The sequence below is a fragment of the Bacillus rossius genome, chromosome 15 (genome assembly GCF_032445375.1).
Source record: "Bacillus rossius redtenbacheri isolate Brsri chromosome 15, Brsri_v3, whole genome shotgun sequence".
In the NCBI taxonomy this organism is placed as follows: Eukaryota; Metazoa; Arthropoda; class Insecta; order Phasmatodea; family Bacillidae; genus Bacillus; species Bacillus rossius.
Window position 1 is genome coordinate 7,360,336 of NC_086342.1, and position 13,953 is coordinate 7,374,288.

The 13,953-nt window shown below is 37.8% G+C and overlaps 1 protein-coding gene across 6 annotated transcripts in view; it reads right to left on the reverse strand.

Moving 5' to 3' along the window:
- Positions 1 to 5,431: 5,431 nt before the first annotated feature.
- Positions 5,432 to 13,953, reverse strand: part of LOC134539366 (vinexin) — a 173,109-nt gene continuing 164,587 nt past the window's right edge. For all 6 annotated transcript variants that reach the window (XM_063381349.1, XM_063381353.1, XM_063381352.1 and 3 more), the window contains 3 exons: positions 12,517 to 12,647; positions 11,318 to 11,400; positions 5,432 to 9,682 (listed from right to left, as the gene is read on the reverse strand). In XM_063381349.1, coding sequence (XP_063237419.1) covers positions 9,514 to 9,682; positions 11,318 to 11,400; positions 12,517 to 12,647 — 383 coding nt within the window. In that variant the 3' untranslated portion in view covers positions 5,432 to 9,513. The remainder of the gene's footprint in view (positions 9,683 to 11,317; positions 11,401 to 12,516; positions 12,648 to 13,953) is intronic.

Here is a 13,953-nt window from a genome sequence, read left to right on the forward strand (position 1 = left end):
CTTCCTCGGAGTCGTCCTGTCAAAGACCCCTCGGTGTCGACGGCGTGGCTCGTGTTAACTATTGTAGGGTTATGACGTCAGTGGGCAGCATAACTGCCCACGTCATCCAATGTCGTCGTAGCCGGGTATTCTCTCTCCTGGTCCCTTGGGTGATGTACGATGTCTGACTTGCCGGCGGCTCACTGCCCCCTTATAGCTGGTTTTCCGGGAGTGATTCACTGACACGGGCCGACTGGGCATTTCGATAACCGCCTGGTGAGGAACTGTGCTAGGGTTTCTCACTCAGCTGCGTTCAGGGTAGTAGTTCATCGCGGGAGAGCTTCTCTTTTACGAAGACCATCTGGGTGTTTTCCACTGCTGCCTGGTGAACAACAATGTTACAGGTACACTAGATCTTGCTCTGGCTAGCTGGTAATATTGAAAAATAAATTTCTGATTGGAAACAACAGACACATGTTTAAATTACTATAACTCAAGGAAAACACAACTGAGAGACCGGTCATAACCATCTTGTAAATGAGTGGTATCAGTACTAGACATCACATTTCGAGTAGATATTTATAATATGTATGTAGTATTCAGTCATGAGAAGAGTAATTGTTTTGAATTTATTTTGTTACATATTTTAGACAGTTGATTGTGTTTGTACTATCAAAATGAGTGAACTTGGAGGGAAAAGGTGGAAATGCTCAAAGAACTGGACAAGAAAAAGCAGGTGGCAGTTGCGAAGACATATGGAATTGTGGCAGCGACCATAGTACAACACTGAAGACATGTATGAAGAAGCTTAGATTGGTTGTGACCACAAAAGGCTTCATTCTGGAAGTGAACAAATGGTTGAAAGATGTACGTTTCAGTAACTGGTCCAATGTTACAAGCTAAAGTAAAACAGTTTGCATTGCTTACGGACATCAAAGACATCCAAGCCATTTCAGGGTGTTGCACCTCTTCCGGGAACGACATGGTATATCATGGAAGGTTGTGTGTGGGGAGGATAAAGATGCAGACACAGAGGCAGCAAACCAGCGGAAGGTAGAAAAGCTGGAGAGTGTTTTTAAGTTGTACTCATTAGACAATATTTTAAATGGTGATGAAACTGCCTTTTTTTTTTTAGAAGATTCTGCTGAACAGGACAATGTCATACAAAGGTGAAAAATGTACTGGAGGGAAAAAAGCAAAGTAAAGGTTGTGTTGTTTTGTTGCAGTGCCAGGAACAAAAAAAAATAGGCCAATAATCATTGGTAAAAACAAGACTCACTGATGCTTAAGGGAGTTTGTCGTCTTCCTACGGATTATGCTAGTAATTCCAGTGCATGGATGACGAAAGAACTCTTCTCAAATTGGCTGGTGAAAACCGATCAGGATATGAAAAAAAGAAGAAAAATTCTTTTGTTGATAGACAACTACGCAGCACAGTGTTTATGTTTGACTGGAAAACATCAAACTGATGTTTCTGCCACCGAACTGCACATCTCAGTTGCAGCCCCTTATTCAAGGCATTATTCAGAATGCCAAGGTACACTTTTGAAAATGCCTTGTTGAGAGGTTGCTCATCAACATCAATGTTCGTCAGGCAATTGAGATGATCGCATGGGGATGGTGGAATGTTCAACAAGAAACTGTTGCCAACTGCTGGAGAAAGTCTGGCATTGTAAACTATAACGTGGAGAGCTCACGGCAACTTCATCAGACCAGGATGCAAGCCACACTACAGCACAAACATGCAAAAGCAATGACCTTGACCCTGAAGTATGGTCAGAAGTGTCAGCCTCCATGCAGTTTGATGCTGTTTCATTCACAGACTAACAGACTATGTCTCTGTGGATAATGAAATAGAAACAACACCAGTGTTGACTGACAGCAACATCATCAGTGAAGTCATTCGATCACAGTCATCAAAAGCTGAATCAGATGATTTTGACTGTGAGGAGTCACCTGTGACAGCTACGGAAGCTATTCTGAACTTAAAAAAAATGAACAAATTCATCTCTAAAAACGACAAGGTTCCAGAAGAGATCAGCAAATCTTTCTGTGACATTGAATGATGCTCTGTTCAACACACTGTTATATGTCATAGAAAGAATTACTGATCTCTTCTGGAACCTTGTCATTTTTAGAGATGAATTTGTTCATTTTTTTTAAGTTCAGAATAGCTTCCGTAGTTGTCACAGGTGACTCCTCACAGTCAAAATCATCTGATTCAGCTTTTGATGACTGTGATCGAATGACTTCACTGATGATGTTGCTGTCAGTCAACACTGGTGTTGTTTCTATTTCATTATCCACAAAGACATAGTCTGTTAGTCTGTGAATGAAACCGCATCAAACTGCATGGAGGCTGACACTTCTGGCCATACTTCAGGGTCAAGGTCATTGCTTTTGCATGTTTGTGCTGTAGTGTGGCTTGCATCCTGGTCTGATGAAGTTGCAGTGAGCTCTCCACATTATAGTTTACAATGCCAGACTTTCTCCAGCAGTTGGCAATAGTTTCTTGTTGAACATTCCACCATCCACCTGCGATCATCTCAATTGCCTGACGAACATTGATGTTGGTGAGCACTTTCAACCTAATGTTGATAAGCAACCTCTCAACAAGGCGTTTTCGAAAATGTACCTTAGCATTCTGAATAATGCCTTGAACAAGGGGCTGCAACTGAGATGTGCAGTTCGGTGGCAGAAACATCAGTTTGATGTTTTCCAGTCGAACATCAACACTGTGCTGCGCAGTTGTCTATCAACAAAATAATTTTTCTTCTTTTTTCATATCCTGATCGGTGTTCACCAGCCAATTCGAGAAGAGTTCTTTCGTCATCCATGCACTGGAATTACTAGCATAATCTGTAGGAAGACAATAAACTCCCTTAAGCACCCGTGAGTCTTGTTTTTACCAATGATTATTGGCCTCAATTCTTTTGTTCCTGGCACTACAACAAAACGACACAACCTTTACTTTGCTTTTTTCCCTCCTGTACATTTTTAACCTTTATATGACATTGTTGTGTTCGGCAGAATCTTCTAAAAAAAGGCAGTTTTATCACCATTGAAAATATAGTCTAATGACTACGACTTAAAAATAGTCTCCAGCTTTTCTTCCTTCCGCTGGTTTGCTGCCTGTTTGTCCGCATCTTTATCCTCCCCACGCACAACCTTCCATGATATACCATGTCGTTCCCGGAAGAGGTGTAACCACCCTGAAATGGCTTGGATGTCTTTGATGTCCATAAGCAATGCAAACTGTTTTTCTTTAGCTTGTAAAATTGGGCCAGTTACTGGAATGTACCTCTTTCAACCATTTGTTCAAAGCATCTTACAGAACTTGGTGATCTCCAGAATGAAACCTTTTGCGGTCAAACCAATCAAATCAAAGATTCTTCATTCATTTCTTCAATTTTTGCCTTGTCTTTAACAATCGAACTATGGTCGTTACCACAATTCCATGTGTCTTTGAAACTGTGACCTGCTTTTTTCTGTCCAGTTCTTTGAGCATTTCCACCTTTTCCTTTTTATCTCCAGTTATCACTCAATTTTGTAGCACAAATACAATGAGCTGCCAAAAAAACATAAGATGAAAATAAATTCAAAACAATAACATTCACACAAAGTTACAAACAATTCTGTTCAGTGCAACCAACTGTCATTTCTAATGTAGTAAAACGAGCAAAATTGAACATGCATGAAGATGAAACACTTACAGTAATTTGGTTATTGCTTTAATACTAATTTTTATATTGGCTTAGTTATCCAGTGTTTATTTTCACAGAAACAACTTTTATAACTTATTTCATGCACTAAACATTAAAGGGGGTGGTTATAAAACTGAACTTAGTTCTCGTATTCATGTCACCAAATTTAGTTCAATGCTGTATGTGTGGCACATAGAACAAAAAATGTAGGTTGTGAAGTGATTAATGCTGCACAACTTCTGTGTCAATTGCATTGATTGCCATGTTAAAGTCTACTAAAACCATATACTAGTTCTTTACTTTTGCAATTTGGAACTTGGAAACACTATTTAAATCCATTTTCAACAAAAAGTGCAGTTTTTTGAACAAACTTGTATAATTTTCTTTGTTCAATGGAGGCAGTACAGTATTATGTAAATGCATACAGAACACGTAATTAATAGTCAAAAGGGCAACTTTGCATGTACCAGTATATACAAAGATTGCCAATTGTAAAATATAAAACACAATTAAACTATTAGTTGTCGTCATATTGTACTTGTAAGTTTATTTTATGCAAACTTAGAGGATGGTTAAGCCCTACTGTGCAAACCTTCATTAGCAAATAAAATCAGCTTCACAAATTGCTTATTATTAGTACTTTGCTTATAATAAATAAATCTATCAACAAACAAAACAATTACATTATTCAAACAAATATTTCAGACATGTCATGACATAATAATAAATTTAGTTACATTCACATTTTTTTAGTTTCATTTCCTGTCTCGTCCTCAGGCACTACATGATTTACTTTCTCAACACATGGTAGATCCTTTTTAACACTTTTGGCTGGCAAGACCTGTTCTGGCTGAACTATATTGCTGTGCTTTGAAAATAGTTTTGTGAGTACAGTGACACAATGCACCCATAACAGTAGCATATACGTAGTCTCCTGGCTTACACAACTCTTTTAATGTTGCAGAGCTGGAGTTATAACATTATTACCATTCACTTTATAGCCAAGTTAGTTCTTTTCTAGCGACAGCTAAAATTGCAAAAATATTTTTAATTCATCCATTTTCATGGAATGTAAAATCACTGAGGTACAATGTTTAGTATGCTCTTGTAACAAGTTGAAACCAAAATGCAATTCAAATGAACCGAGTCACATCTCTTATGTTTTGTACACGTATCTATGGAAGCGGTTTCACACATCCAATTTTTTTGAAAGCTCCAAAAATATTTTATTTAATGCAAGCCTACCAACAACTTTTTTTACTATTTTTGTACAGAGAATATGTTATATTGTAAATGAGATCAGATAAAAAATGTTTAGCGCATAGTAAATAAATAATAAAATATTTTAAAATGTCAGAATTTTCTGCAAAAAATTTCAGAACTATGTTGGAAACTAATCACCTCTAAACTGCCTAATTGCGTTTTCAAGTACTACGTGATGCTGTCGTAATGATACTGTTGCATGTTGTGAGCTTGTAGTTAATGGTGAAGGCACTATTATGTTACACACTGCATAACCATAAAAACCCAAAGGAAATTATCATCTGTTATGGTCTACAGACTTGTGGTTTTGTATTGCACTCATATTGCTACTTTGGCTGCATGGCTTTCTCAAACTTTTTAATATGTACAAGAAAGAAAAAGAGTTTTTATGTGTTAAATTAATCAGTAAATATTTCAGTAGACAAATCACTGTGCAGAGGACCATGTGAAAGGAATTACATAAACATGGTAACAAACAACATGGGTAAGGGGTAGTGAGAAATTAGATTGAATACAGTACAACATATTTCCTCTCTGCATTTCAACAGATGATGCTTCACACTGTGATTTTCAACTTGAAACTTCTCAAGGCTCTCATTAATAAGCTCTAACCTCTCGAGTTTATAACATGTACTCACTGTTTTGAGAAAACCAGTTCAAGTTAACAGGACATCTTAAACTTAAAAATATTCATTGAATCTATGTATTGATTGGTTGTTACAATTTCTGTTCTTGCTCATAAAGTATGAGTAAAAATTGTAAAAATCACAATTCATTCGACAAAATGTAATTTTGTGACATGTGTGAGAGGCCTACATAATAACGGATGATACAAAAATAGATACTACAGCCAGAGACATTGGTGGACACTCACTGTCCCCCCACCCCCCCCCCAACATGCCTCCATTTTCGAACATAACAAGCAACACTATGATTAAGACTTTATAAAAGTACTAAGTAGTATGAGAAAATATGTGGGTACAATTTTCTACTTCTCTTTACAATTATTTTCACAATACAGTATTTTACAACAATTATTGAGATATTCAACTTTGGCTAGTGACTAGAGAGTAAATCATTTCATTACACAAACAACACATGATAATTACGAGTTGGTGTATATGTATATGATTAAATATGTACATATTTCTGTATGCATTTTCCATCCTGGGGAAAAATACATAGTGAAAAAAATTGTGAACTTTTAAAAATTTCAAAGATCTGTTTCCAGGCTTTTAATTCTTATTCACTGGTTACAGCTTATTTAGGGAATCTTCATTGAATTCACCTGATACATTAACACACTGCACAGTTACATAACACTGTCAATTCCAACTCTCGCTTTTTAATATTAATTTTACTAAAGTGCCAATAAACTATACATTATACAAAAAAAAACCATGATTTTTCCTGACATTGTGGAAAAACCAAAATAAACGTGATGCCATGAGAAAGGTTTTTTGCATACTGCCAAAATATCATCACGAGCATTAGAAACTTCATACCAAGTATTGCTTTGATGGATGCTCAGTTCAAAATAAAAGTGATGGCTGAGGAAGTTGCCCCAGTTAAAAGGTTTGCGATTTGGCTTTCCAAATCACCACGGGACAAAAATACTATATTTACCCACCCATGGGGCGCAGATTTTATGCAGATTTTTTATTTAATAAAGTGTGCTGCGCTCAATATGCAAATTTTCCATTTTGGGTAAAAAAAAAAAATAATAGACGGATTTATGACAAGAATGTAAGCATGCATGAGGAATGTGTGTATGTGTGTGTCAGAAAATGGTATTACATTTTACTATCTCAAGGTAAGTCATTTAAAGTTAAACAGAATGTTAGTCTGCAAACTCTTTTAACATTTTAGTTCTAGTTGGATTCCCATCTTAAAGGTCAACTAAGTCCACAAAATTTTCTTAAAATTTTCAGAGTAAGCATTTATGAAATAGCCTCAAAATCTGAAATTTCTAAAGGTTCACAATTTCTCTAACAGGGCATGCTTATGCATTTATTTACAACTACTATGCACCTTAAACTTATATATTATATTTTTATACAATTGTGTTTGTTGCTTAAACAACTATATATATGTATATAAATTATTAAACATAAACTGAATGAAAATAAAAAAATAACATTAAATAAACTGTAATTAACCATCAACACTTTAGCAAATAACTTTTAACAAAACTTATGCTATCCTAAATATTGGTTGTCCATTCTTATTAATAGGCCTAAAACACTTAGGTTCAATTGGGAATACATACTGAACACAGTCCCAATACAAAATAAATATGAAACTTTAGTTCAGCATTACCCCTAATGGTGGTTGTTAACAACAGAAGACATCTTGGAAGCACAAGAATATTTATTTCTCGATGGACATCAATAACTTGGTACAACAAAGCAAGCACTGATGTTTCATGTTGGGGGTGTGTCACAATGTGGATACCCTCAACTCGTGTGTGATAAGATGCAGGAAGAAGCATCTGATAAACCTCTTTATTGCTAGGAACAAGATAATATGGTGAATTCGAATTGCGATAAAACCAAATGAACTCCGAAAAGCCTGTCACTATAACTTATTATGCCAAAAATGCAATTTAATACACCATTTTACTGCAGTGTAATTTAAAACATCAAATGAATCAGCAATTTGTCATAACTGAACTCAAAATGAAAACATTTCTTTTAATACGGTAAATTTATTTAGCATAAATTCTGTTCCAAAATGTATGAACTAAATGGATTGAAAAAAAGTTAACATTACATTGTTTGATCTTGCATCTCATTAGTAACACATTACGTCATAATGTTGGCACGTTTTTAAAAAAAAAAAAAAATTGTCTATTTTTTAGTTTTCTGAGTAGTTCTGTTTGGACCATGATAGTCGAAAGGGACTATTTTGGTGAAATATGTATTAATAATTATTTTAACTTCATATTTGTTGAATAATTCACCATATTTATCGATGAAGACAATATTTAAAAATAAAAACAAAAACACCAAAAATTAAAAGTTTTAAAAATGAAACTGACCTAAAAATAAAACCATAAAATCTTGTCCCAACACACAGCATACATAAGGTGGCCGGGAAAGACGCTGTATTGTTCTAACTAATACAACACATGAGAAGATGCACTTGCATAGTGGACACACATCATTTTCTCCATCAGTGGCAACAACTGAAGTTCCTTACAAAGTCGGCTAAAGTGCTCCAGTGAAAATAAGACTGTTCAGGTATGTATTGCAATGAAGAAAATTTCTGTTGCCTTGAAGTTTGCATATGGTGCATAATGCTGAAATATATTTAATTGCACTTCAACGCCTAAACACTTATTATCAACAAATGATGAAATGAATTGCTTAGAGTGAAAATTCTCTTCATAAAACTTTTATTTTAAATTTAAACCTAGGTAGGATTTTAAGATATTGGACAGCAGTAAAAGTTTGTTTGTATGTCTCCTACATCATAACCATGAAGTATACTGGCAATTCTTTTTAAAAAAAAAAAAAAAAAGTGAAGCTGAAGGATAAAAGTTGTTTATGTGCATAAAAAAAAAACTGCAAGAGATGAAAAATAATAATTATTAAGTAATAATGTCATTCCGAACTGACGTGTGCTGTTATAAGTATGGCTAAAATAAGCCTACGATGTAGAGTTCCAGTAATATACAAGTATATATTTTTAGAAATTCTCTGTATTGTTTGTACACCATCAGTGCTTCATTGATGCCAAGTTTAATAATATTATTATTTTTTTAAATATTTATTGTTGCGTGTATATATTTACTTGATCCTTGTCAGCCATGAATCTCTTTGGTACTCGCGGTAACACCAGCGGCTTCATAGCCTTCCCAGACTAAACGCATCAGGACTACTGGCGCATCCATCTCGTAGGCTAATGAGGTAGACCAATGTTCGTCTTCAGTGCGCGTTCCGAACAGTGGCTCACGAATCACCAGTAGAACTGTCAGAAATCACGTGATGCAAACAATCGTTCTGTATTACAACAACCCAGTACTTTTGTTAAAAGCATTTCTTTTTTCTAAACTTAAAAAAATAACGATACAGTCGTAATATCCGCTGTGAATACAGAATATTTGAAATGGTGGCGTCATTGTGCCGACACGTTGATAGAAAAAAATAGTTTCAGTAATCGAGTTCGTAATTTTTAATTAAAATAATGTGTGGCCATTAATAATTTTTAAGTACAGTTAAATTTCTTTTAATCCAAAAATTTGGGTAAATGGCCACGCCGGATTAGCGATTTTTTTGGATTATCGAAAGTCAATATAGTTTTAACAGAAATGCCAAATGTGAAAAAAGGAAACACAACTGGAATAAAAACAGGCAGTAACAAAAAAATTCCGAGGGACTTAAAATTACGTTAGCGCAGTAATGCGACCAGCAACTGAATGTGCCAAAACCTTTCATCGTACTGTGCATTCAAAAACCCATCATCATAATTAGTTTTTTTTACACTAAAACAAGTAACAAGCCACGTTCGTTGCCACGCGTGTTCCTGACAGTTCCGCCGGCCAAGCGGTCTACCCTACCTCGCCTCACATCCGCTCCACGTAGTTGCCGGGGAAGGTGCCGAAGTAGCCCGTGCGCTGGCTGGAGCCCACGTACCAGCCATCATCGCACTTCTCCATCACGTGCACGGTGTCCCCTTCCACCAGCTCCAGCTCGTCATCGTTCTGGGGGCAGTAGTTGTAGAGCGCGCGGTACCTGCGCAACGAGGCCGCGTCACCCTCGCGCGCGCTGCCACAGGGCATGGTCAACCACGGGTAACACCACAGCCACCACACACTCCCAGTCTGTTCCCCTGAACACACTACACTTACAGTCCATGGCCACCACACACGTCAGAAGTGAAATTCGCAGATACAGTACAGTTCGGTTAGTCTGAACTAACTGGGATGAAGAATATAAAGTACATTCGGAATATAAAGTACATCCCTACAGGCATTAAGTTATTATGTAACACAGCCTACATTCGGAATATAAAGTACATCCCTACAGGCATTAAGTTATCATGTAACACAGCCTATATAACAATATTAAAAGCATGAAATCACTAAACAGGTTGATTATTTGGTTAAGGCAAAAAAATTTATATTGATGAGTAAACATCTTAGCTCACGGTATATGTCAATTTTGTAGGAGCAATGGAACAGAAGTAGATTGGAATGGGAATGTATTTACTAAAAATGGTGCTTCTATCTGTGGAGGTCTCACAATTGGGGGGGTTAAAAATGAATCATGACTTACTGATGAACTGGGCCAATAATTGCCCTCTCCCTAACATTTACTGAACATATTTTTAAACACTGCTATTATAAAAAAAAATGTGAGAGTGAGTCTTCCAGTTCTCGCCACTGATGTATAAACATCTAACCTCAGTAACGAGCAAATTCGTGTGTTCTCATGTTTCAAATACACTTATAACACGTAATCCAGAGAGATAATTTAACGTAGAATTCTTTTATAAAAACTGCTGAACGCGATCTAGCTGAACAATAGGCGAACTGTACATGTCACATGTAAATGCTTCAATGCTGACCCAGTGACATTTCCCCCTAGACAGAAATTTTCATTTCCTGCATTTTTGAGGGTGAAATTTAAGAATGCACAAGAAATGCACGCATTACACAATGGAAATGTAACAGGTTGAAAGTCCAATATGCATGCATGCCGAAACTGCTATTGTCACGAGCCAAAGTCGTCAAGATGGCCGACCCACGTGTGGCAACATGTATGCCTAGTGCATCCCTCAATATTTGCGAAAGTTAATACAAATGGGTGAATCACATGGGTCTTCCATTTTTTTTTGTTGAGATTTCTGATAATTCCACAGATGGCAGCACCATGTTTAGGGACACATTTCCGTTCCAATGAACTTCAGTTCCATTCACGAAATTACACCTACCAAATGCCATGTACCGAGAGCTAAGATGTTTACACATTAAATTAAAGATTGTAAATGTTTCTGTGGTCATAACATTAAATTTATCCGTTTTTATCACATTACTTCTATGTTATAAGGTTTCCTATAAATTATATTGACAATTGATTTTAATTTTCATCCTATAAGAGTAAACCCAAGCATTAAAAAAATCTCGAAACTCAACAAGGATCTGATCCCCACGTAAAGGTGAGGCAAATTGTAGTAAGACATCTTACTGCATTTATAAGCTTTGTCTTTGAATCAAGAGGATTTAAAATCAAATACCAGATAATAATTAAACAAATTATTACTTAAAAATCAGTACACAGCAGTTAAAGTATGAAGATTTGCTGTGATTGAACTCCAGGAACAAACGCTATGGAATGCTGGATGAATGCCATGCTTGTCGTACTTACGGCACAGGTTCCGAACGAGTGTCTATGTGCAGTGTTTGGTTCACGGCTGACGTCTGTTGCTTCCCCGCCTGGCCCTGGCGAGGCTGAAAATTACAAATTAAATGCTACACGAGTACTGTACAATCATAACGGAAGCGTTCAATTAAAGTACAGTTGAAGCTCATTCATAATATCCCTGTTAATGCAAAACTCTCATAAATTCAAAGTGTTTTCACAGTCCCTCTAATTATATAGGAATTATAGTGCTAAGTCATTTGTTTCATAAAAAAGTTTGGTTATTATGTAATACATATTTTTTGCTCCAAGGGTAAACAATTACACATAGTAAAGGACGGTTAGTAAATATATCCCAGAGTAATGTAAATAAAAAAATGTGAAGTCTGAACTAAAATAATAACCATGGCAATGCTTTGGTTCACTCTACTGTGTTGAATATTTAATTAAATTATTTAATTTGAAATAACTTATACTTTACTAACCACATTTATAATAGCACACCAGTCCTTTTATTACCTCATTTCTATTTATTATTCACATGCAAAATAAAAGTTAGTTTCTTAATCACGCTAAGTAAATATAACGTCTAATGCGCGTACATAAGTACACGCACCTTTTAAGTTATTGTTAGTTTCATGGATTGTCTATTGGATCTGTTTCAAATGTGAGTTAATTTTTTTTTTCCTCAGTGTTATCTTTGAATATATATATACTGTATAGAAGTCGCCAACCCAGGTTAAAATTTCTAATACGGTTTGAGGTAGTTGGTTAATTCACCGCCGCAATCGCCACCATCTCTAGGGCATCGACTTGTGGTGGTCACTAGCGGACAAGTGTCAAACTCTTCAAACACCCCTTACCCACCCTCCCGCAAACATGCGTTGTCCTCCTCCCACCCTCTACCCCACCTCTCATCCCTAATGATTTGTGACGCACAAACTCCCGTTGAACGACCTCGAGCTGCAGTGAATTATTGGTGGGGGGTGCAGGGAATGACAGCGGGCGACATTGTTGCGCTCTAACGTGCAAATAAACAACCTGAGACGATACAGGGCGTTACGGCAGCGCCCTGCAGCGGTGAAGTTCCCAAGCTGCTCATCATACGCTCCTGAAAAACGTAGAGTAAATCCTATCCACTCATGACTTCTATACAGTATATATATTCAAAGGTGTTGTTTCAGCTTGGAGAGCCAGCCACTCACCAAGGTGGCGTAGTGCCCCGACAGAGACCTGTGCTGGCTGTAGTAGCTGCCCGGCTGGTACGTGGCCGGCCGGGCGCGGCTGCCGTTCACCATCACCGCCTGCGAGGCGGGCGAGGAGACCGCCCTCGGCGCTGCAACACCACGCCAGCCCCCTCCACACTCGACACTCGGGCAAACACCGCGCCAGTTCCCTTCACTTTGACGTCCCCAGGGCTCTAAGCCCCTTTCCGGTCCCCAAAATAAGTCTGGAATATGGATTAATGTAAATTACCCGGCTAATCCAGCAAGTAGGTAGGGGTTCAGGCCTACTGTGGCCGGGACCGGAAACTGCGGAGGAAAGGTTCGGATGGGCTGATGAGGGTGGAAATCAGGTCGAAATTAGGTAAAGTTCGCTAACTGTTCGTACACTGGTTTATTGCGGCTGGTCCGCCTTTGCCCTGACCGCACCTGTCCCGCGGTAACGGTAACGCTCGCCTCTCGTAGTACCGCGAAAACATTAAACCACTGAAAACTCCCGACCGTAAACGTAGTTGCCAAATCCGTAAGACTATCGAACGTTACTGGCCGTAGACGTAAGTCCGCACGTGATCACGGACGCGGAGACTCGCGGAACGCGGAGACGCAGGTTCACACTCCGTGGCTGCCGAGCGGCGACTGCCCGCTCCCGCCTCGCGCGCGCCCTGCGCCGCGCGAGGGGGGTGAGGTGGTGGAGGGGGAAGTCTGTACGAACGAGACCGCGCGCTCGCCGTGGTCCAGGTGCGGCCTCTACATCGCTACACAAGAACGCTAATAAACATGGCACTATTAACAAGCAATATTTACACACATACAATAGTTGTCCGTCTTTGAGCGGTCTCTAAAACATGGACACTTTAAGGCGCACGCGGGTGCGTCCTTACGATGAACACTGCATTGCACTGGCTGGGGGGGGGGACAGGGGCGTGCCCCCTCAGATACACGGCGATGGGCAGGGGCGTGCCTCTAAGCCTAGGAGGGCACGACGACTGTCGTCAACTTCTTTTGATATTTCACAACCAAATACGTTTTAAAACATGATAACCCTTAAAACTTGAAAGTATTTTACACCCCAGCATCTGTAATCATTAAGAGGCAATTTTTTATGGTGAACAGTTAAAAACCAAAATTATAAATCAAAACCAAAATGTAAGGCCAAATATAAAATTAAATGAAGTGCATCTGAATTACCTAATTCAATTTGTGAACCTTTAGTTTAGGCATGTTTTCAGAAAATGTAAACAATAATTATACCTATTCTCTGTACAATATTTAATTTAGGTTTTACTGTATTTTTTTTAAAGTAAATTGGAATAGTAAAAAGCAAAAAAAAAAAATTATAAAACTTAATTGACAGTGTAGAACTGCAGACCCTCTGCCCCCTTATAAAAGTGAAACAAAATATTTTATTATGTTTTTATA